At 61.1% G+C, this 24,457-nt stretch overlaps 1 protein-coding gene across 1 annotated transcript in view; it reads left to right on the forward strand.

Moving 5' to 3' along the window:
* The first annotated feature begins 2,200 nt into the window (after nt 1-2,200).
* The window catches only part of UGT8 (UDP glycosyltransferase 8), a 39,577-nt gene continuing 17,320 nt past the window's right edge, over nt 2,201-24,457 (forward strand). The window contains exons 1-3 of the mRNA XM_081090718.1: nt 2,201-2,320; nt 20,582-20,610; nt 21,936-22,759. Coding sequence (XP_080946844.1) covers nt 21,938-22,759 — 822 coding nt within the window. The 5' untranslated portion in view covers nt 2,201-2,320; nt 20,582-20,610; nt 21,936-21,937. The remainder of the gene's footprint in view (nt 2,321-20,581; nt 20,611-21,935; nt 22,760-24,457) is intronic.

A 24,457-nucleotide genomic window follows, 5' to 3' on the forward strand; every position in this document is an offset into this window, starting at 1 on the left:
AGCTGCTGGAGAAGTGAGGAGTGTGCAGATGGGGCGAAGGTCAGTGTGTGGGGCTGGCCCCTCGGACCCAGTGTGCAGGGTTTGGGTCAGATAAACAATGATACTGTGACTGCCCCGTGTGAGATCACTATACTCTCTCACCCTTGTCTCTGACCCGGTGTCTCCCACTCACGGACATGCACGTAAACGTTTGTGGCAGGAACACCTGGGAAACGGAGGGAAGGGGGCTGCGTGGACACGGCCTTCGCTCTGACCTCATGTCTACCTGCCCCTCACGCGCCTTTACCATCGGGTCCGACGGAGGTTCCCCCAGGCTGCGTAGACATGAGCGCCACACGCGTTCCAGTGCGGAAGGCCCAGGGCCCTGGCACAGACGGGCTAGTTCCGCGTTTTCTGCAACCACCTCCGAACAGGGCTCTTCATCAAGCTTTGGACATTATTTTTATTTTTAATCCTCGCCCGAAGATATTTTTCCATTGATTTTTCGAGGGAATGGAAGAGAGAGGGAAAGACAGACAGAAACATCGATGTGAGAGGCACACATGGATGGGTTGCCTCCTGCAGGTGCGCTGGCCAAAGCCAGGGCCGGGGAGGAGCCTGCAACCCAGGTGCATGTCCTTGACTGGAATCGAACCCAGGACCTCAGGCCGACATTCTACCAAGCCAAACCGACTAGGGTTGGAAGTCATTTTAAAAGATTTAACGTATTGGGTACTGACTAGATTCAGGAGTGAAGTTTCACTGATGACACCTTCTCAACACGAAAAAAGATATTGCTTTAGAACAGCGGTTCTCAACCTGTGGGTCGCGACCCCTCTGGGGGTCGAACGACCCTTTCACAGGGGTCGCCTAACACCATTGGAAAACACATATATAATGACATATTGTTTTTGTGATTAATCACTATGCTTTAATTATGTTCAATTTGTAACCATGAAATTGGGGGTCACCACAACATGAGGAGCTGTGTTGAAGGGTCGTGGCATTAGGAAGGTTGAGAACCACTGCTTTAGAATAAGGCGTATAGAATAACCTAATATCGACATAAGAAATGTCCAAACTTGTAAAGCATTTTTGTTAGAGTTTAAGGCAAACTGACAACATATGCTGGGGAGGGGGCCAGGTCTCAAATGCTGGGGAGAATAACGACTTTGCGGTTTATTTTATGCGTTTGAAGTTGAGGGGGGGCAGGAAGAGGGCAGGAAGTGGGAGGAAGCCAGGCGGGGATTGGGTGATGGGATGGTTAACAAGAGGGTGTGCCTTCCTGAGGGTTCATTCCTGCTTCCAGGGGGTCTCACTTCTGGGGTGCAAAGGTGAGCTACCTGCGTGCCATGGGCGATGGGCAGGGCTGCCCACCAGGACCCGCCAGGGTAGGGATTCATGACCAGGTCACCCCGGGAGGCTACTGCCCAGAGAACCCCCCTATTTTTTTCCCGTTCACATTAATGATGCCTCCCATGATGCCATCGTATTTGTTAAAAGTATAAAGTCCTTTTATTGTGCAAAGGGGTGTGACACAACTTTTAGACTTTCGTGAGTTAAGGTTCTTGCTTAGTTTCTAATGATTATTATTGCTAGAGGCCGACGCACGGAATCCGTGCCAGAGCAGGCCTGCCTTCCCCCGGCTGCGGGCACCTGCTTCCCTCTGGCCCCCGGGACTGGCTTCCCTTGCCGCCCCGGCTTCATCCCGAAGGTCGTCCAGAAGGACGTCTGGTCCAATCAGCATATTATGCTTTTATGATCATAGAGCCTTTTACCAAGAGTTTACATTGGCGTCATCGAAACAATAGCCTGCGATCGCTGGGACCACAGCTTGATGCCTGGCGCTTGAGGGGACAGAGCACTGAAAGTCTGTTTATTACTTTTGGGCGTTTGAAGGCGCTTCCCTAGGAAATGCCAAGGCCCGGGCCTCCCGGGTCAGGCGGAGGCCGGAGCAGCCCCGCGCTCACATCTCACTTTCCTCCCGCGGGTGGGGTGTCTCCGGGGCCGCCCCCGTCCGGTCCCGCACGGATGACCCGCAGCCTCAGCGCCGAGCAGCGGGAGGTGCGCGTCTCCCCCTTCGGGCGTCACGTGGCGCTGCGGACGGACCGCAGGACGTTCCGTTGGCCCCTGCGCAGGAGCTCCCACCTGTCCCGGTCCCGTCCCGGTCCAGGTCCCGTCCCGAGCGGACGGCGGCGGGGACTGCGGCGGCGGCGCGTGCGCAGCGGGACGGCGAGGAGCGAGGAGCGAGGAGCGAGGAGCGCGCGGCCGGCCGTCCCCAGCTCCCGAGTGCGGTGCCCGGGGCGGGCGGACGGGGCGCCGGAGACAGCCGCGCACGCAGGTGGGTCCGCGCCGCCAGCGCCCGCCCTCTCCGCGCGCCCCGGGGGGCCCCCACTCACTTTCCCGGGACCCCAACCCGCCGGGCGGCGCCCTCGCCCCTCCCCGCCCCCCTCCCGCCCCGCCGCGGCCCCCGGTTCAACTTCCCCGCGGGGGCGCCCTGCGCTCGGCGCCGCGTGGTGGCCGGGGGCGGGGGCGGGGGCGGGGGTGGGGGGCGCGCGCGCCGGGGCCCGGGCGCCACCGCGTCCACCGGAGCCGAGGTCCCGGCCGGAGCCGAGCGCTCGGGCCTGCGGGGCGCGCGGCGGGGCGGGCGCGGGGGCGGGGGAGGCGGAGGGGCCGCGCCGTCGGCAGGGAGCCCGGATTTGCCCCGCGCCCCCGGGGCTCCCCGCCCTGGCCCTGCCGGCTGCAGGGGCGACACCTGCCGGGGACCCAGAGCCGTGGAGCGAGGCCAGGTGAGCAGGTGCCGGACGGGAGGCGGGGACGGCTGGGAGCCCGGGCCTCGGCGGCCCTGCCCCCTCCCACCGCGTGGCCGTCCGGGGCCCGGGGTCCTGGGACCCCCCACCCCCAACCCCCACCGCGCCTGCGTCCCGCGTCCCGAGTGAGCGCGGAGGCGGGCCCGGCCCGGGAGGAGTGTGCTGGGCCGGCGGGGCTGGGGCGCCGGGTCGGGGGCGCGGGGCGGATGGCGCGGGAGGGGCGCCTGCGGGCCGGAGTTCTGGGGGTCCCTGCGGTGTCCCTGTGCCCGGCGCACCCCGGGAAAGGCTGGGCTCCTGCCTCCGCACCTGCGCCCGCACCTGCACAGCCGGGTCGGCACCTCCGGGAGCGGGTGGGTTCCGGTCTCGGGGAGGAGAGAGCGGCTCCCGCGGTGCCTGGAACGGCCCTCGGGGTGCGGGTGCGGGTGCGGGGTGCGCAGTGTGAGCAACAGGGCAGCCTTGTTCCAGGGGCGCCGCCCAGCGCGGGGAGGAAACGCGGCCGCCGCCCTCGGGTGCGCTTTCCAGGGTGAGGCCCGGGGAGAGCCGAGTGGCTCTGAACCCCTGATCCCAGGTCGGGCTGGTGCTCGGGGCCTGCCTGCCCTGCCGGGAGCTGGGGTGCAGGGCGCTGCCTCCCGGGAACTGCTGGCGTCCAGGGGGCGCCACTCTGCTCACTGGAGGTGAGTACAACATCCCGACCGCGCACCGGGACCGAGTCCAGGCTGGGGGGCCGGTTCTGTCTGGGTTTCTCCTGGGAGCCCCTCCCTGCAGCTCGAGGCTGGGCTTGGGACCCTCTGTGCAGCGGGTCTGGAGCATCGGGGGTGGGGGGGAGAGATACTCCCCTGGGAGCTGCAGGCCACCCGGCAGGCAGGGACCTTGGGGTGCCCTGGAAGCGGGTCCAGGCGGCCAGGGAGGGGCCCCCGGGGCGCCAGGAGCTTGGGCACAGCTGGGTGACGCACCCCGGCTTTCCCGGGGTGATAGGACCGTAGCGTCAAACTCCTGCATCCAAACTGCATTGAAGCGCGCACTAGAACAGGTGAGCCAGCGAGGTCCAGGTATTTACAACAAAAGTATTTTTTTTAATCTTTTTTGGGTAGAGATTGACGGCTCACAGTGATTTTCAGTTACTTAGAGCATCTCGGGGTTCTCGTCCCGTAGCCCGCGTGGGCCTGGCCTGTGGACGCTGGTGACCGGGAAGGACTCCCCTCCTTTCTCTCTCCCCTCGCTGGTCACTCACAGCCACTCCTCGCTGCTTGATTCCACGAGGAGGGGGAGAACAGATGGACGGATGGACGGACATGGGATTGCTTTGCAATTTATAAAATATCTCCCTATTCCACATGTCTGGGGTGTCGCCATTTAATGAGCGCATTTTCTAACTAGCTGGCCCCTCACCCCAATAATTCCTGAAACTTAAAAAGAAATGGCTGTTCAGCTCGCCCGCCGCTGCTGAGCCGCGCACTCCTGTGCCCCCGGCGGCTCCCGGCGGCTCCCGGCTGCTGGTGCCCTGGGTGTCCTTGTGGCCACGGGTTCACGGAGCTGCAGGAGCGGTTCCCGCGAGACGGCTTTGTCCGCAGCCTGAAACAGGAGAACAGAGGCGGCTGGCTCTTCCTTGTCTGTCCTCCCGGGTCCTCCCTCCGTCACGGCTATCACTTTCCGGGCTGCCAGGTTGCGCCCGGGCCTGCGCCGGGCGTCCTGTCTCCCCCGGGAGCCTGGGCAGCTGGGACGCGGACAGCGGGCTGTTCTCAGGCTTCCTCTCGGGCTGGGCGCGGGCTGCGTGGCCGGGGCCCGGAGCGGGCCCGTGTGGAAGTGGTGTGAACCCGGTTTTTTATAGAAAACGTTGTATCTGAGATCTCCAGACGGGGTCTGACTTCCAGGGAGTGCAGATTCCCGAAAATCGCTGCTTTTCTGAGACTGGGCAGCCCGAAGTGTTTCCTTTGCTTGGTGGCCCGGGCTGTGTGGGGCTGTGTGTGGGCTGTGTGTGGGCTGTGTGGACTATGGGGGGGTGTGGGGGACTGTGTGGATCTGTGAAGGGCTATGAGGGTTGTGTGGACTATGTGGGCTGTGTGGACTATGGGGGGTTGTGGGGGGCTGTGTGTGGACTGTGTGGGGGGCTGTGTGGGTTGTGTGGACTGTGGGGGGCTGTGTGTGGGCTGTGGGGGGCTGTGGTGGACTGTGTGTGGGCTGTGTGGACTGGGGGGATGTGGGGGGTTATGGGGGACTGTGGGGGGCTGTGGGGGGCTGTGTGGGACTGGGCCTGATGCTGGGAGGCCCACACCACTCTCCCCCGCGCTCACTAGCCCGGGAGCTGGGCAGCTGGGAAGCAGTGCGTCCTGTGCAGGACGCTTACCCGGGTGGGGCAGGCACTGATACTGTGTCGGCCGTGGGAGGGCTACACACTCATCCCTGTGAACAGTGGCTCAGCTCAGCCTCCAAGCAGCTCACACACAGGCCTCCGCCCTCCGCACAGGCGCCCTGGAGCAGCCTGCATGGGCACGGGCTCTGCTGCGGGGTTCGCAGGCCGTACACCCCCAGGCTCCGGGGGAGTGAGCCCAGGACGGCGGGGGGCAATGTGAGTGCCACGCAGACACGGCAGCGCCCTCAGCGGCTGCGCGGGTGGTGGACACAGAGCAGCGCTGTGAGCGCAGACGCCTCCTGCCGTCCGGAGGCTGGACCCCAGGATGTGACCGGCCGCGGCTCAGAAGGGATGGGGTGAGGCCCTTACACAGTGAGGAGGCGGGGTGTGGGGACAGGGGTAGGTGGTGGACTCTGGGTCGAGTGGCCGATGGCAGGGGCTGGCCCAGGAGGTCGGACAGGGCTGGGGTCTGGACTCGGGATGGGAACGTCAGCAGGTCACCTGGGGAGGAGTGTCCGGGGCCTCATAGGTCTGAGCTGATGGACAGATGGACGGACTTAGTTTCCAGCGCACAAGTGGTTGTCAAAGGGACGGGTACCAAGCATCAGGGGGAGAGAGGCCGGGGGGGGGGACCCCCCAGTGTGAGAGTTGGGTGGTGAAGGCACAGAGCCAGAGGCAGGGAGAGTGAGCCAGCGGCTCGTAGCGCCTGGAGGGGGAAGACTCCGGAGCCAGGGGTCAAGGACAGAGCGAGATCTCAGGCTGCCCCCTCTGCCCCGAGGAGCTCCGTGACCTTGAACTCAGTTCCTTTCCTCATCTGCACCCCGAGGAGCACAGCGCCCGTTTGCTGGGCTCCGGCAAGGCCAGAGGGCTGCCAGCCTCGTGCCGGGCGGTCCCTGGTCTGTGGCGGGAGGTGCCGGCTGCTCTGGGCAACGCGGCACCTGCCCTTGGTGACCCTTGGTGACGGGATGTCCATGGGATGCTGCTTCCGGCAGCGCTTGCTCTCAGGGTCCAGGGAGGAGAGTGATGGCCCATTTAGGATGAAGGGATCGTATTTATAGCTTCGGGGGAAGAAGCTGGAGAACAGGGCAATTGGAGGTTCCGAGGGGGCGGAGAGAGCCATGGGGGCGGGCCCTGAGGAGAGGCTGGGAGGCGCCCCCTTCCCCAGGCCCAGGGTGGGGGACAGGGTGCTGTTTTGCAAAGCATCTGGCAGCCAAATCCTGGACATCTTGAGCGTCTTTCAGATCTTCTTGGTAGCGTGAGCCCAGGGTTTTAGGTGATCTAACGAGGGCAGAGTTCATCCATTGGAAAATAATGTGAAAACGCTAAAAACAAGACAGATACTAAAACTGGACCCCATGTTACTTAGTAGTTGGTGATTCTAGGCCAGCGGTTCTCAACCTGTGGGTCGCGACCCCTTTGGCGGTGGAACGACCCTTTCACAGGGGTCTCCTCAGACCATCCTGCATATCAGATATTTACATGACGATTCATCACAGCAGCAGCGTGACAGCGATGAAGCAGCAACGAAAATAATGTTATGGTTGGGGATCACCACACCATGAGGAGCTGTATTTAAGGGCCAGAAGGTTGAGAACCGCTGCTCTAGGCGCTTCGTGGTCCTGTGGGGTCTGAACAGCCAGCCCCACGTGACGTGAGGGGCTAGGCAGAGCGCTCGGTCACCCAGCACCGGGGTGGCGTCCACCGCAGTGGACTCCTGCCCTCCTCAGGGTTTTCTCTCTGTGGCGGGAGCCGTGCTCTGCATTGGAGATGAAGATCCGTAAGTAAGTTACACGCTAATCTGCGGGGAACTGTTTCACTCTTTGGTTAGCCGGTCTTCTGGGAACACGTTTACCTGCGTGCGCTGGTTTGAGAGCGCAGTGCGTGCTGTTGACGAGCTGGCGGTGAGGAATGTCGTGATGAATTGGTTCTAATCGTGTGTGTTGTTCCTTTTAGTTCAGATTAGTGTGTCTGCCTCGTTGCCCACCACCATTTGCTCCCATAGCTCTTAGGACATAGACCAGTGGTTCTCAACCTTCCTAATGCTGCGACCCTTTAATACAGCTCCTCATGTTGTGGTGACCCCCAATTTCATGGCTACAAATTGAACATAATTAAAGCAGAGCGATTAATCACAAAACCAATATGTAATTATATATGTGTTTTCCGATGGTCTTAGGCGACCCCTGTGAAAGGGTCGTTCGACCCCCAAAGGGGTCGCGACCCACAGGTTGAGAACCGCTGACATAGACTTTAGGAAACCCAGTAAATGGTTTTTTTTTGTTTTTTGTTTTTAGTAAAATGAGGTTAAGTGTTCCATATTTTTATTATTACTAATTTTTGTTAATCCTCACCCGAGGATATTTTCCCATTCATTTTTAGAGGGTGGAAGGGAGGGGGAGAGACAGAAAGAAACATCGATGTGAGAGACACATCGATTGGCTGCCTCCCACACCAGCCCCGACCGGGATGGGGATGGAGCCTGCACCCGAAGTGCGAGCCCTTGACCTGAATCGAGTCTGAGGGCCGATGCTCTATCCACTGAGCCAAACCGGCCAGGGCAACTGTATTTTTTTAAAAAAGTTTATTTTATTGATTGTTTTACAAAGAGGAAGGGAGAGGGATAGTTAGAAACATCGATAAGAGAGAAATGTCGATCAGCTGCCTCCTGCACACACCCTGCTGGGGATGTGCCCGCAACCAAGGTGCATGCCCTTGACCGGAATCGAACCTGGGACCCTTGAGTCCGCAGGCCGACGCTCTATCCACTGAGCCAAACCGGTCAGGGCAAGAGACTTGGCTGTTCAAAGCACAGAGTCTCTCTGTGACCAGGACGTCTTGTTTTGATTAATCTGATTTGCAAATTAGGGCTTTCCTCATCTAGGGAAGCAAACACACTCCGCCACCAGCACACGTGGGCAGCCGTGCCCGTGGGGATGTGGTCACCGCTCCTCTACCTGAGTCTCTGAAACTCGTGCCCCAAGATGAAGGCTCAGTGGGTGCCCCCCCCCCCCAACCCAGTGGTAATGCCCAGCATTCAGAAGGGAAGGCTGGGCAGGGAGGGTGCTTTCCGGCTGCGGGGACCCGCGCCCTCCTGCCCTGGACGTGGGCAGTGCCAGGCCCCTGGGTCTTTCCTTGGTTTCCGGGTTTGCTTTGGGCCGAGCTCAGGTGCCCACAACCCCTGGGACTGGGCTGGGGCCAGAGCTGGTCTGACAGGTTTTCCTGTTCATTCCCGGGAAGCTGTGGGGGAGACGAACGCTAATCAAGGCTCCATTGACTCCCGGTTCTGCAAATACCCCTTCATGGTGCTCACCTGAGAACCGGGGGGGGGGGGGGGGGGGGGGGGGCGCTAGTGTGGGCTTCTGGGGGCTGGGGCTCACCCCAAAACGCAGTGGGTTCAAACACAGGCCTGTGGCCGTCAGCACCCATTTTGGGGGCCACCCCAGTGGCCGGCCTGGGAGGTTTGCTGGGACACTGGACTGCGGCCAGGGCTTGCTCACGTTGCCATGGAAATCCCCGTGCCCCCCAAGCAGCCGGGAAAGTCACCCTCAGGCAGGTCTCCCGCCGGCACCTTCTCCATTTGGCCGAGTGCTGTCCAGAGGGGGTCCCGGCACACGCGTGACCGGGGACAGAGGACAGTCCGGATCCGGCGTCAGCACTGAACTCGTGTTCGCACCCGCCTGGGCCGGCACCTGCACCTGCTGCAACCTCGGCCATCTTTGGTTTTAGTTGTTTTGAGCGTTTTCATTGCAGCTGATTTCTGACTTCATGCCGTTGTGACTGGGAAGGTGCTCGATAGGATTTCAGCCTCTTGAACGTGTAGAGACTTGGTTGCGCCCGCCGTGGGGTCTGTCTTTGGAAATGTCCCGTGTGCACTTGAGAGGAATGTCTATTCCGCCGCTGTGGGGTGAAATGTTCTGAAGGCGTCAGTTCCGTCGGATCCAGTGGGTCGTGCAGGATGGCTGTTGCCTGGCTGACTCTTGTCTGGAAGATGTATCCAAAGTCCCTGCTGCGACTGTACTGCTGTCCGTCTCCCCCTTGATGCCTCCGGAAGTTTCTGGTGCGTCTGGTGCCCCTACACTGGGTGCGTGTATGCTTGCCAGGGCCATACCCCCTGCTGTATCGGCCCCTGTCGTGCTGCCACGTGGTCTCCCCAGCTTCTTCCCTGTGACCCTGCGGGACCTCCTCACCGGCCCCTCTGGCTGGGCCGTGCGCTTTTCCCGGTGTCTTTGTCCCCAAACCTGCTCTTCTCTCCTCGTTCTCACCTGGCGGCGGTGGCGAGGTGACGCAGGCTGTTGCGAGTGGAGGCAGCTCTGCCTTGTCCACACTCTCTCGGGACCTCTGGTTCCCAGCCAAACGGGCCTCGTCCCCCCGGGGCATCACCATCAGGGGACTGGCTGGTGTTGGGAGCCGGCCAGGCCCTCTGCCTGAGCCCAGGGCACCACATCCCCGTCATGACGACTGCCCACATGCTGGAACTTTCCGTCCACCTGCTGTCGGTCTGTGTCCCTGGCACTTCCTGGCCACACAGTGCCTCTGCCTCCTGACCTCGGACCCTCTGCTTTCCATCCCCCCGTCGTCCTCACTGCCCAGCCGTTTGCCCCCCTTGTGTGACGCCTGGCTCTGCCACGGTCCACGTGGGAAACCCTGGCCTCCAGGGCTGCTTCTGTCCACCTGGGCCCACCTCCCTCGCTCATTCCTCCCCCCCACCCCCCCGCCCAGGTCCCGTCCAGCCCTAGAGGCGTCTGCCAGGTGCCCCCATGGCGTCTGCCGGGTGCCTGCTTTTCCCGGGGACTCTCCGTGCTGGTCCCCCATGCTGTCATCCCCGTGCTGTCACCCCAGGACTGCCTCTGGGCCTCTCATTTCTGTGTCTGGATGATGCTGAGACGTTGAGCCAACCTCCCTCGGAGGAGAGTGTGAGCTCGAGAGGGTGGGGCAAGCTCAGGCTGAGTGTCCGTGCCCGCGAGGCAGCCCAGTCCCATGTTCTCTGTGTATTGCGCTTATTGCGCTTTTGTCCTGTTGTTTTTCCTAAAACCGCGTCATTAAACCCGAGGCGTTTCCTTCGGTTTTAAATGGAATGTTCTGTGGATGAGGCCTCGGGTCCTCGGTCACAGCCTTCGCCCGGCAGCCTGCAGGCAGCCACCTGGCAGGCCCCACAGAACTAGAGGCCAGATGCACGACATTCGTGCAAGAGCAGGCCTTTGCAGCCCCGCTGCCTGGATCCCTCCCTTGCAGCTGAGGCAGCTCCTTCTATCCCACGGCCGCAGCCGGGTCTAATTAGCATATTACACTTTCATTATTATAGACTAGAGGCCTGGTGCACAAAATTCATGCACAAGTGCCATCTGTAGGCCTGGCCAGCGATCGAAGCGCATGGAAGGGCAGGCCCCAGCTGACCTCTGGGCCCTGGGCCCCTGCACACCCCTCTCCGCCTGAGTCACAGTGCCCGAGCTCCCATGTGGAGATGTGGTGAGCGCAGCCGGACGCGATGGGCCAGGGCGCAGTATGGGCCTCTGGGCAGCCCAGCAGTGCCGCACGGAAGCCGGGCAGGCAGCTCATTCTCTCCTGGCTCCCGGCTAGCCTCGCAGACTGGCTCCTGAGCGAACCCATGGGGAGCCTGACCGGCCCCTGTGGTCCGTGTGGGTGTGGGCTGGGCTCCTCCTGGGCACTGGCACCTGAGCATGGGGGGCTTCCAGGCACACAAGCCCTGGCGTCTCGGGGGAGGGGAGAGGGGAAGTGAGAGCAAGCTCTGCGGACGCCTCGCATTCTCGCTGCACCTGCGTTCTTGCCGCACTGCCGTCCCCGTCACCCCCTCCTGGGCAGCCGGCGGGCTCCTGTGTCGCTTCCGTCTCCTCCTGGCAGGGCAGTGGGAGTTGGAGTGAGAGTGCACTTCACAAAATCGCTTCTGGGGGGAAAATAAGGAAACAAACAGCTCCATTAGATGGTTACTAAGCAGTGATGACAGGCTGTTGGCCGTTTTAGGTAATTCCCGAGGCTCCAGAGGTGGCGTGTTGTTCTGGCCACGTAGCCTCTCGCCCAGCATCCACTTCGAATGCGATTTTTTTAAAAAATATATTTTTATTGGTTTCAGAGAGGAAGGGAGAGAGAGAGATAAAAACATCAGTGATGAGAGAGAATCATTGATCGGCTGCCTCCTGCACACCTCCTACTGGGGACTGAGCCCGAAACCCGGGCATGTGCCCTTGACCGGAATCAAACCCGGGACCCTTCAGTCCACAGGCCAATGCTCTATCCACTGAGCCACACCAGGTAGGACCGAGCGTGCTTTCAGTTCAGATTCTGAAGCCACGTAGAGTATACAGCAGTGGTTCTCAACCTTCTGGCCCTTTAAATACAGTTCCTCATGGTGTGGCCCAGCCATAAAGTTATTTTCGTTGCTACTTCGTCACTGTCATGTTGCTACGGTGATGAATCGTCATGTAAATATCTGATATGCAGGATGGTCTTAGGCGACCCCTGTGAAAGGGTCATTCGACCGCCAAAGGGGTCGCGACCCACAGGTTGAGAACCACTGGTATATAGGATCAAGGACCCAGCCCTGGGTGGCCTCTGCCCTCCCTTCTCTCCTGCACCCGCCTGCCTTCTGAATGGGGGGAGGGGGACGTCGCTGCCTTTGGGGGAGACTCAGAGAACGCCCCAGTGATTATAAATTGGGGGCTGCCCATCACGAGCAGGGGGTCTGGCACGGCGTTCAGGTTGGCCTGTCTGTACCTGGGCCTGCGTGCTCCCGTGTCTCAGCTCCATTCCCGCCGGTCTTTGTGCCTCGCCTGGCTCTGCCCAGAGGTGAAGGGCATGGGGGAGGTGGAGGTTTCGAACCACAGATGTGGTTGCCTGGCCCGTGCTGTGTGCACCTGGAGCCTTTAGTAAGAGCCTCAGAGAATTAACGCAGCCGTTGGTTTCACGAGCAGCTGTCACAGGGCAGAACTCAGCCTTGGAGCCGAAACACAGGCACTGTTTTCGAATCCAGTACAACATTCGTATAAAGGGCCAGAAGGTCATTACTCGGGTTTTCAAAGGCTGCTGTTCGCATTTGCGTCTCCCAGATGTTTAACAGTCCACCTGTTCGCAGTCGTGGGTCGGGCTGCTCTGCAGTCTTCACGCCGAGCAGCTGGGAGACACTGGTGCGGACCCGACCCGGGGGTCCCCGCTCTACCCGGGGGGGGGGGCAGAGACTGCATGGTCTGCATGGTTCAGACAGCCCTCCCCCCACCCCCGAAACGCCGGCCCTGCTCCCCAGGTGAGAGGGCGTAAACTCAGTTATGGTTAGTTTTGAAACTGGGACTCTGATTTCGTTTCTAAATGGAAATGCACATGTAAACATCTCGCTATCCTTCCGTAACAAGTGCACCAAATGAAGGAATTTCAGTGTATTTATTTCCGTTATGTTTGCGAGACTCGGGGCAGCGGCCGCGATGCCCGCAGACCTCGGGCTGCTTCGCCCGCCGCGGCCGGTACAGCCCTGGTGCCTGGGAGGCGCAGGCTGTGCGGGCGCCTGCAGCGGGCTCAGAGGGGGCCTGCCCCCCCGCCCCCCGGGAATGTGTGTTTGCAGTTCTACCCAGTGCTCCACTGGAACCTTCTGCTGGCGGTTGGGCGGCCCGTAGGAGACGACGCGGGAAGCTTGTCACTCATTTACGCTCCAGGACTTCCGAGGCGTCGGGGAGGGAAACCTGTACAAGTTTGCTTTTGTTTTTTGGGGCCGGGCATTTCGGTCACATGCAGTTGTTTTGTGACCCTCACTGACGGCGCTGCAGGCGATGCTGACAGCCCTGGAAGGGAGGGAGGAGCCGTCATCAGTTGGCAGGAGGCGTGCGTGGCCGCGTGGTCCTGGCTCCGTCCCCTGCAATGGTGCCTGGAAGGCCCTTCCTCCCCCGTGTGGGTCTGCCGCGTGGGGAGGGGGGTTCCTCTGTGTTTCCCACGCCCGCCAGTGGAGTCCCAGCAGAGGACAGGACACGCCCTAACAAAACTCTAAAACGTCAGTTTTTTTCTAAAAATGTTTTTATTGATTTCAGAGAGGAAGGGAGGGGGAGAGGGAGAGAGAGATAGAAGCATCAGTGATGGGAGAGAACCATGGATCGGCTGCCTCACACTGGGGGTGGAGCCCTCAACCTGGGCATGTGCCCCGACTGGGAATCGAACCCTGACCTCCTGGTTCATAGGTTGACGCTCAGCCACTGAGCCATGCCGGCCGGGCTCAAGCACCATTTTTTTTTTTTTTTTTTGTTAATCCTCACCTGAGGGTATTTTTCCATTGACTTTTCGGGAGAGCAGAGGAAGGGAGAGAAAGAGAAGGAGAGAAACATCGATGTGAGAGAGACACATCGGTTGGTTGCCTCCTGCACGCACCCCGACCAGAGCCCGGGAATCTGCACCCGAGGTACATGCCCTTGGCCAGAATCGAACCCGGGACCCTTCAGTCCGTAGGCCGACGCTCTATCCACTGAGCCACACCAGCCAGGGCTCAAACATTATCTTTTAAAGAGAGCATATACCTGTCAGAACGTAGGGACGCACATGTGCCCGGCTGTGTGGTTCGTGAAACTGCTCTCAGTTCTGTAAGGATGAGGTCAGAGTCCAGGCAAAGACTTTCCTATTGTTTGCGCCGGCCAGCCGGTCACGTGAGGCCGATGCCTGGAGAGACGTGGTACCAGCTGGTCTGGGCGACGGGCAGAAACAAGCCCACGCCTTGTTCTCTCCGTGGGTCCGTGTGTCCCTAAGCCTCCGTCTCCACATCCCGTTTGCCGTCTGTACCCTAAATGCACGTCGTAAAGATGGAGAGTGTGTCGTCACCACCGCTTTCTTTATCCAAAAGCAAAATCGCACTGTTTCACTGAGATGCCTTGATTGCTCTTGGCAGTTCTCAGAACCGGCCCTGGACCAGCACATCGGCCTCAGGTGGGAACGCGTTAGAATGCAGGTTCCCCGGCCCCTCCCGGGTCTGTGGGATGAAACTCCGAGGCCGGGCCCAGCCGCCTTTGCGGTCAGAAGCTCTCCCCGTGTTCCAGCACCCGCTGGAGTTGAGATTTCAAAGTGCTTCCTCGTCAGCACTTTCCTGGCTAGGTTTTATTTTTTGGGAAATCTCTGTTGATTTCAGAGAGGGAGAGAGAAATAGGAGTATCTGTGATGAGAGAGAATCGTGGATCGGCTGCCTTCTGCACACCCCCCCACTGGGGATCGAGCCCGCAACCCGGGTGTGTGCCCTTGACTGGGCATTGAACTGTGACCTCCTGGGTCATAGGTCGACGCTCAACCCCTGAGCCACGCCGGCTGAGCAGGCTTTTCTGTGTCTGATCCCGCATCCTTGCAGCCCCTGATGGGGGATCTCAGCTGTCTGTCGTAGATGCAGCTTCTGGGGTCCCCAGCACCCTGTTCGCATGAGTGGTGACCTTTGGGCATGGGCACGGGAGCGCAGTCCTGTCCGGTGATGGTTTCTGTTGAAGCGCTGACCTGAATCCCACCGTGGGGCCTTGTGTGCGAGGGACCGAGTGCTGCATCTGCTGGGCTCCCTGGGCCCTGCTCTCCTCTCTCTTTCTGCTTTTATCTCCTCTCCCCCCTCATCCCGGCCCCTTCCCCCCCCCCATGACGTGGGAGGCCGGGCCATTGCCACCGTAGCGAGCATTGGTTTCTCTTGGGGCCTCGGCACCTGCACCCGCATGTCTGCAGATCATCCAGGGCAGTGGTCAGCAAACTGCGGCTTGAGAGCCACATGTGGCTCTTTGGCCCCTTGAGTGTGGCTCTTCCTAAGCCTTAGGAGAACCCTAATTAAGTTAATACCAAGGTACCTACCTATATAGTTTAAGTTTAAAAAATTTGGTTCTCCAAAGAAATTTCAATCGTTGTACCGTTGATATTTGGCTCCGTTGACTAATGAGCTTGCCAACCACGTGCAGGCGCGCATGTACAGTGCGATTGAACCTTCGTGGCCCATGCGCAGAAGTCGGTGTTTTGTGGAAGAGCCACGCTCAAGGGGCCAAAGGGCCGCATGTGGCTCGCGAGCCGCACGCAGTTTGCCGACCGCGGGTCTAGGGGGTCGCGGTCAGTGCGCTCGCTCCGCGGCCCCAGGGCGGCATCGAGGGCCGCGGGATGGACGTTCCGGAGCCTCAGCTCCCGGAGGGGCAGTGTCCGGGCGGGACTGCGCTGCGTGTGCCGCTGACGGTCCCTGTCTGAGTCCTGTGTCCGCGAGGGGACGGGTCAGCGCCAGGGCTGGAGTGTCACCGTGGACCATCATGGTCTCTTTCAAGGGGCTTTGCTGGATCAAGAGCCCAGTGTCTAAAAAGGCAGACCTGGCAGCAGTTGTACCTGGACTCCTGGCGGCTACGGGGACGCCTGGGTCAGTTGCAGCAGGGCGCCTGGGCGGGCACACAGGCCCGGGCTGCGGGGTCGATGGGCCGGCCGGCCCTCCCTCTGGGCTCCCGGGGGGCTGAAGGCGGACAGAGCAGCCGTCTCCCTGTGGGTGGCTGAGTCACCGGCTGGTGGGGGCTGGGGGTCGGGCTCTGGCTCCAGCCGGCGACCGGCGCCTTTGTCCGGAGCCTTTGTCCGGAGCCTGTCCCCGAGGCGCCTGTGCCCTGGGGTGTTAATCATTACCTCGCCCTCCTTCTCGCCAGCAGGAGCGGGGACCTCCCAGGGCGCCAGGTCGGGTCCCGCGCCCCACCTGGGCTTCCGTCCTGGCCACTGACGGGCACTCCCGGGTGTGGCCCAGCCGGGGCCAGAGGCTGGCACGTGGTCCGGGCTTTGGCGGGGGGCCCAGGACCGTGCGGGCTCCGGGCGGGGGAGGGCGGGGAGGGCACGCCCCTGGCCTGGGCGCCTTCGCGTGTGGCCCAGCCGAGGCCGGCTTCCTCCCTGCGACCCGGGCGTGCACCCCGCCGCCCGATGTGGGCACAGGGAAGGCGAGAGGCCCCCGGAACAGCCAGCCCTCCTTCCTGCCCCCGCGTCCAGGGGCGTCGCTGAGCTCACGCCTCCGGTGACGGTTTGGCGGGATCCTGAGCTCGTTCGTTAAAATTAAAGAGGAAAACGAGGCTGGCAGTGAGGTGCCGTGGCCTGGCCGTCCCCGCGCCCTACACTTGCCAGCGCCCGGGCGGCGGGAGGGAGGCCGTGCCCGCCCTCGCCGAGACCTCTGCCTCCGGGGCCTGTGCTGGGGGAGGCACGTGCCAGGGGAGGTCATGCTATGTGGGAGCCGAGTGAGGAGGGGTTGTTTTGGTGGAAAACCTCAGGCCCTGGAGGAACAGAGGCAGGAAGAGGAAGCCGGATCACATGTGTGGCAGCCCAGACCCCCCGCGGGTCACGGGGGGGACCATGTCGCCTCACGTGGGCTTCCTGTCTTCCTTGTCGTTCTGACCGTTCTGTGTGGGCGTAGATGGACCGTCATTCTCTGCAAACATGGGTTTCGTGGACACAGTTTTGGTTCCTGCTTTCTTAGCGGGTGGAGTATTTCGTCGTTAAAATTCCACTGTGGACATTGTTTTCTTCTTGCTAATCCTCCCCCGAGGATATTTTCCCATTGGTTTTTAGGGGGAGAGGAAGAGAGAGGGAAAAAGAGAGAGAGATCGCTGTGAGAGAAACACATCGATGGGTTGCCTCCTGCACGCGCCCCGACCAGGGCCCGGGCCAGGGAGGAGCCTGCAACGGAGGTACGTGCCCTTGACCGGAGTCGAACTCGGAGCAATGGGTCCCCAGGCCGACGCTATCGGTTGGGGCGAATGTGAGATTTACTGAGGTCTCTGTGGTCCTCTCCTGCTGCGGGGGGGCGGGGGGGGGGCCTGGGGGGAACCCTGCTGGGCGCGGGGGCAGGACGTCTCCACACACAACCAGTCGGTGATTCTGGCTGAGAGTCGTCTTGTTCGCATGCAGCAGCGGTTCTCAACCTTCCTAAGGCCGCGACCCTTTAATACAGCTCCTCGTGTTGTGGTGACCCCCAATTTCACTGTTACAAATTGAACATCATTAAAGCATAGTGATTAATCACAAAAACAATGTGTAATTATAGATGTGTTTTCCAATGGTCTTAGGCGACCCCTGTGAAAGGGTCATTCGGCCCCCAGAAGGGGTTGCGACCCACAGGTTGAGAACCGCTGGCATACAGGGACCTGCCGCTTGTTTCTCAGGACATTCCTGCCAAGTCGCCTCTCCCAGGGGCTTATGCACCACGCTGTGCCCACGCCGTGTCAGGGAAGCCCCCTCCTGGCCAATCCCATGAAAGAGCCTCCCTCCCACCCCCCCTGCATGAGTCTGTGGGTGTGTTTTAAGCTCCACCCTCCTCACCCTGAACTCATGGAGGGAAAGGGCAGTGCCCTTGGGTAGGCAACTGGCAGGGTGGCGGTGAACCCGCCCACAGGAGCTTAGAGCAGAGTTCGTCAAACCACATGCGGCTCTTTGGCCCCTTGAGTGTGGCTCTTCCACAAAATACCACGTGTGGGCGCGCACGTACAGTGCGAAGTTGGCTTAAAGCTTTACGTAAAGTTTATTAAGTTAACTTTAGGGAACGTTGTGGAATGAGAGAAGATGTAGTGTCGAGGATTGAGAAAGGTATGTGGAGACGGTTTGGACACAGAGAGAGGATGAACGAAAGGAGATAGATGAAATAAGTACACAAGATGAGTGTGGATGGGAGAGTTGGAAGGGGTCGACCTCAGCGAACGTACCTCAATCAGACGGAGGACGTTTTCAGCAAAGGCCAGCTTAGGAGTCCCCTAATTAAGTTAATAACCATGTACCTACCTATAGAGTTCAAGTTTAAAAAATTTGGCTCCCAAAAGAAATTTCAATCGTACTGTTGATATTTGGCTCTGTTGACTAATGAGTTTGCCAACCACTGGCCTAGAGGAAAATAGAGCTCGTCATAGAGTCACAGGAAGACCCACTGACCACAACCCCATTGCGGGCACAGAAGGGCCGCGAGGGAGGTTGTGAGCGCTGGCCTGGAGGCAGGGCCTGAGTGCAGCTGCAGGGGCGAGGACAAGCATGGCTGGCGGTGGGAACAGCATGCACGGAGCTTCTGTGGTAGGAGGCGCTGAGAGGGCGGGCAGGGTGTGCCGGGCGGCTGCCCCCCGGCGGGGCCCAGACCACGCAGCTCCTGTGGGGAGCCCTCATGATGCTCTCGGGGGGATGGTGGCAGGAGCTTTGTACCTGCAGAACCAGTGCAGACACTGGATGGCGCTCTGATGTGACGCCCACATTGCTCAGCGGTGGTTTGGGAAGGAAGACATCTTATGGGATATGGTTTCCCATTAAAACAATGCAGGGTTTCGCCCTGGCTGGTGTGGCTCAGTGGCTAGAGCATCGGCCTGCGGACCAAAGGGTCCGGGTTCAATTCTGGTCAAGGGCACGTACCTCGGTTGCAGGCTCCTCCCCGACCTCAGCCCCTAATTGGGGCACATGCAGGAGGCAGCCCATTGGTGTGTTTCTCTCATATCGATGTTCTCTCTGTCTCTCCCCCTCTCTCCCTCTCTCCCTAAAAATCAGTGGGAAAATATCCTCGGGTGAGGATTAACAACATAATACAGTGTTTCTGCACAGTTTGTATATTTCTGTGTCTTCAAGAAAAGGCTTGTTATACTTAGTAGAGAGCAAATATACTTTTAGTTACATTTAAAGGTATTTTATTTACTTTACTAGAGGCCCGGTGCATGAAATTGGTGCAAGAGTAGGCCTTCCTTCCCCGGCTGCCGGCACCAGCTTCCCTCTGGCACCCGGGACCCAGGCTTCGTCTGGAAGGGTATCTGGAAGGTCGTCTGGTCTAATTAGCATATTACGCTTTTATTATTATAGATCGCTTATTTTTTTTAGAGCAGTTTGAGGCCCACAGAAGTACAGAGGTGTCCTGTACACCCCCTGCCACATGTGGGCTCCCCTCTCACGTTCAGCGTCCCCACCAGAGGGGACATTTGCCACAGTTGATGAACCTCAGGGGCACATCCTCATCCCCCAGCGTCCACAGCTCGCATCAGGGCCATTGGCGCTGCACGTGCCGTGGTTTGGACAGACGTAGGACACACCTGCCCGTCGCCACCGGTCACACGGCCGGGTCACTTCCTGGCTCGGATCATCCCTGTGCACCTCCTGGGCCCTGGCTGGGGCCTTCCCTTTGCCGAGTGGCACGGAGCTGGACTCGCACAGCGCGTGGCTGTGGCCGTGGCCGCTGGCGGCTGCCACTTAGGAACGTGCATTGAAGCTCCTCCACGTCTTCTCACGGCTTCGTAGCTCGTTTCTTTTTAGCTCTGAGGACTACTCCACTGTCGATGGAGCACAGTTCCTTTTTTAAAAAAATATATTTTTATTGATTTCAGAGAGGAAGGGAGAGGGAGAGACAGAGACATCAATGAGGAAAGAGAATCGTGGATCAGCTGCCTCCTGCACGCCCCCTACTGGGGATGGAGCCCACAACCCAGGCCTGTGCCCTGACGGGGAATTGAGCTGTGACCTCCTGGTTCATACGTTGACGCTCAACCACTGAGCCACGCCGGCCGGGCTCTATGCCCTTTTTTAAACTTTATTCTAGCACAGCAGCCACCAGCCGCAGGTGGCCACGTTACGTAGGATTTAAATTTCATTTCCTCAGGCCCCGCAGGGGCAGGCGGCTTCTCAGTAGCCACAGAGGCCCCTCCTGGGACAGCGAGGTCATGGCCTCTCCCGTCCGTCTGTCCTCCTCCCTCTCAGAAACCAGTTCCAACAAAAGACCGTGCTGAGTGACTTGTTTTCACAGCGTATCCGTGACCGAAAGACAATATGAAACAGAAAAGAAAGAATAGAGTGAGGTTCACAGGGGCCTCTCTTCTGGGCGGCCTGGCCCGTCCCCGGCCTCTCTGACGAGAAATGGGTTTGTTTCCCAGCTGTTTGGGACACAGAGTGAGTGGCAGTTTGAAAAGTAGGTGCCTGGACTGGGTGCCCAGCCCCTTTGACACACATGCGTGGGCGCTGCAGACCACTGGCCCGCCACCCATGTCCGCGTGGGCTTGGGGCAGCGACAGGCTGCGGACACGCTGCTGAAAGAATTTTTTTGCATGAATCTCGTTCCGGGAATTCAGAACATGTGGACTTCGGGCCCTAACGTTTTCTTCCCTGGAAGTGGCCAGACCAGAGCGGACGGCCTGCGAGGCTGCACCGTGGACCACGGCCCAGGACGTGTCTGAGCCTGGCCACACGCTCCCTCCCGCCACGGCCCTCGGACCAGCGTCACGCACCTCACCGCTGCGGGAGCAGCGTCCTCTCCGCCTTCACGTGTTTAAAGCCCTCGTGTCCAGTCGAGCAGCATCTGACGTGGGCTGATCCACACGTGTGTCACGTGCTGCTTCTGCTCGGAATGGCCGTGTGCCCTCGCGCCTCGCCGTCCTTGGACACGCGCTGGGAGGGAGAGGACAGCGCCCTGGACATGCGCTGTTTTACCTCTCCCTTGCCTGCTCCTGATTCCTTTTCTTTATTTCTTTTTTTTTAGGTCGCTTGCAGCGTTTGCATGTTGAGAAGGTATCGTTGTTAAACTGTGGGCGGTGGGTTTGTGCAGACGGGTTCGTGGGCGATGAGAGTGAGAGCAGGTTCTGGTGGTGACGGCAGGAGTCTGTGTCGGTGATCCTTGAGGGAAAAGTGTCCGGTTTTTGCGAAGGTCCTGCCGGGACCTTTTCTCTGTCCGGGTGCTGGTTGCTTGTATGGCGTCAGCACCCATGACGGTTGGTAGCACGGGAGATGGCAGTTGGCACCTGGTGGCCCCCCAGGCTGGGTTGTCCCTTCTCAAGGGGCCAACGGACGGTTCCCTGTTGCGCCTTGTCTGCCCCCATGGAGGGCAGGAGGTTGGCCAGCCGTGACCTGGGGCACCCACAGCAGGTGCAGGACAGGCATCCTCGCTGCCGCCCTCCAGGGCCCGGACACACCAGGCCACCCTCCGACTTCCTGTCCAGCGTCTGGACCAGATGAGCCCTGAGTGGGTCTGCAGGGACTCGGGGTGTCCATCCAGATGAGCCCCGAGTGCGTCTGCAGGGACTTGGGGTGTCCACCCCGAGTACGTCTCAGGGGACTTGGGGTGTCCGGACAGATGAGCCCCGAGTGTGTCTTCAGGGACTTGGGGTGTCCGGACAGATGAGCCCCTAGTGTGTCTGCAGGGACTCGGGGTGTCCGGACTAAAGGCAGACCACACTGTAGGGCATTTTCCTGGGGAAAGTGTCCCGGGTGGGACTCCGACCTGAGCCATTGTTACGTGAGTCAGTGTTTGCCTGGTCGTAGCGGGGAAGGTAGCTGCTGAGATGGAAGGATTAAGTGAGAGACACGCCTCTCGCCCAGCTTCCTGGACGGACTGGTGCTCGGTGAAAAGACGAGCTGAGGGTCCCCTGGTGCCCATGTCTCGGGAAGTCTCAGGTCACACTGGAGTGTGTACACAAGGCTCTCTTACCCACACCGCCTGCACGCCGTGCACGTGAGCTGTCCTCGCGGCTCAGTGACCCTGCAGGGACACAGGTGCTTAGGACGGGGTCCTGGGGCAGGAGCCGGGCAGGTGGCCGTGGTGAGGCTGTGCCCACGGCTGTGCGGTGAGGCTGTGCCCAGGGCTGTGCGGTGAGGCTGCAGGGCTGTGGCCAGGGCTGTGTGGTGAGGCTGCAGGGCTGTGCCCACGGCTGTGCGGTGAGGCTGTTTCCAGAGCTGTGTGGTGAGGCTGTGCCCACGGCTGTGCGGGGAGGCTGCAGGGCTGTGAGGCTGTGTGGTGAGGCTGCAGGGCTGTGTGGTGAGGCTGCAGGGCTGTGCCCAGGGCTGTGTGGGGAGGCTGCAGGGCTGTGAGGCTGTACTCAGCGGCTCTGTCTTTGCAGCGATGACGTCCTGCCTGCCGTACCTGGTGCTCCTGTGGGGCGCCCTCGGGGTCGCCGACGCCGCCAAGATCATCGTGGTGCCGCCCATCATGTTTGAGAGCCACATGTACATCTTCAAGACGCTGGCCGCCGCCCTGCACGCGCGGGGCCACCGCACCGTGTTCCTGCTGTCGGAGGGCCGCGACCTGGCGCCCTCGCCGCACTACGGGCTGCGGCGCTACCCGGGGCTCTTCAACAGCTCGGCCTCGGACGCCTTCCTGCAGGCCAAGATGCGCAACATCTTCGCGGGGCGGCTGACGGCCGTGGAGCTGTTCGACATCCTGGACCACTACACGCGGAACTGCGACATGATGCTGGGCAACGGCGCGCTGCTGCGGGCGCTGCGGCAGGAGCGCTTCGACCTGCTGCTCGTCGACCCCAACGACATGTGCGGCTTCGTGGTCGCGCACCTGCTGGGCGTGCAGTACGCCGTCTTCTCCACCGGCCTCTGGTACCCGGCCGAGGTGGGCGCCCCGGCGCCGCTGGCCTACGTGCCCGAGTTCAACTCGCTGCTCACGGACCGCATGAGCCTGGTGCAGAGGATGAAGAACGCGGGCGTGTACCTGGTGTCGCGGCTGGGGGTGCACCTGCTGGTGCTCCCCAAGTACGAGCGGGTCATGCGGAAGCACGGGCTGCTGCCTGGCCGCTCCCTGTACGACCTGGTGCAGGGCTCCAGCCTCTGGATGCTCTGCACCGACGTGGCGCTGGAGTTCCCGCGGCCCACGCTGCCCAACGTCGTCTACGTGGGCGGCATCCTCACCAAGCCGGCCGGCCCGCTGCCCCAGGTGAGGCCCGCGCGTCCTGGGACCCGTGTCCGGAGGGGTCCCCGGTCGGTCTGGGTTTTCGGGAGCCGTAGGGTGGTTATCTGAGCAGAAACGCTGCTGAAGGCGGGAGGACAGAGCCCACCCGTCCCCTTATCGGGGGGCGGGGGGGGGCGGGGCCCGGGATCGCGCTCCTGCCGGGAGCGAGTCTGTGACGCCCGGGCCCCTCGGCCACGTGGTCAGGACACGAGCTGGAGGGGTTCCTGATGCAGCCATCGCTGTGGGGTGTGAGCAGAATGTGGGGAGACGGACGCCGAGTGGGAGTGGCTTTGCTTTAATGAAACCCAGTCCCCACCGTGAGCAGGTCCCTGTCTGATCTGGGCCCTTAGGAATTAAATGTGAACAAAGGCCCCAGGTGGTGTGGCTCAGTGGTTAGAGTGCCGGCCCTGCACCAAAGGGTTGTGGGTTCGATTCCTGGTCAGGGGCAGGTACCTGGGTTGCGGGTTCCAGTCCCGCCCGGTCGGGTGCTTGCGGGAGGCAGCCGGTCGGAAGTGGTAACAGGTAGTAGGTGTCCTCGCAGCTGTTAGGGGCTTCGCAGGGGGGATGACAGCAGCGCGAAGGCATCGTGCGTTGACCCAAAAGGAACGCATTTCAGCTGCTGATTCCTCCGTGGGTTCAGGCCCGTGGGCCGCGAGCTCGGCCGCGTCACCTGAATTGTGGGGGGTCTGGAGGTGCGGCCGAACCAGAGTTCCCGTGGCCTCGCTCCTGTGCGGGTGGTGTCACCGGGTAGCCCAGTCCCGGGACCAGGGCTCACTCGGGACACGGTCAGTATTAAATGACCTGCATCAAACAGAACCGCTGCCAACGCGAGGCCCTCGCGCAGCCGTGTCTGTCACAGCGTCACCTGTCTGCCCGGGTGTCGGGCTCCTCCCAGCTGCAGCCCCAGCGCTGTCCATGTCAGTCACCGCAGTGACTCAGAGCAGCCGCCGCCACCGACAAGACAAAGTCCCCGTCCGCTTCCTCGGGGTGAACTGACCTGGTCTCTTGTGTCCGAGTGGGGACTGTGGCTGCCGTGGCCGCAGAGGTGACCTGGGTGCCCTGGCCCTGGTTTGCTGCACCCCGAGGTCAGCAGCTCAGGGGCATCCTCCTCCTCCCTGCACCCCGAGGTCAGCAGCTCAGGGGCATCCTTCTCCTCCCTGCACCCCGAGGTCAGCAGGCTCAGGGCGTCCTCCTCCCTGCACCTGGAGGTCAGCAGCTCAGGGGCGCCCTTCCTGCACCCCGAGGTCAGCAGGCTCAGGGGCGCCCTCCCTGCACCCCGAGGTCAGCAGCTCAGGGGCATCCTTCTCCTCCCTGCACCCCGAGGTCAGCAGCTCAGGGACATCCTTCTCCTCCCTGCACCCCGAGGTCAGCAGGCTCAGGGCGTCCTCCCTGCACCCCGAGGTCAGCAGCTCAGGGGCATCCTTCTCCTCCCTGCACCCCGAGGTCAGCAGGCTCAGGGCGTCCTCCCTGTACCCCGAGGTCAGCAGGCTCAGGGAGTCCTCCCTGCACCCCGAGGTCAGCAGCTCAGGGGCATCCTTCTCCTCCCTGCACCCCGAGGTCAGCAGGCTCAGGGCATCCTCCCTGCACCCCGAGGTCAGCAGGCTCAGGGCGTCCTCCCTGTACCCCGAGGTCAGCAGGCTCAGGGCGTCCTCCCTGCACCCCGAGGTCAGCAGGCTCAGGGGC

Source organism: Myotis nattereri (assembly GCF_964212035.1).
Source record: "Myotis nattereri genome assembly, chromosome: 5".
In the NCBI taxonomy this organism is placed as follows: Eukaryota; Metazoa; Chordata; class Mammalia; order Chiroptera; family Vespertilionidae; genus Myotis; species Myotis nattereri.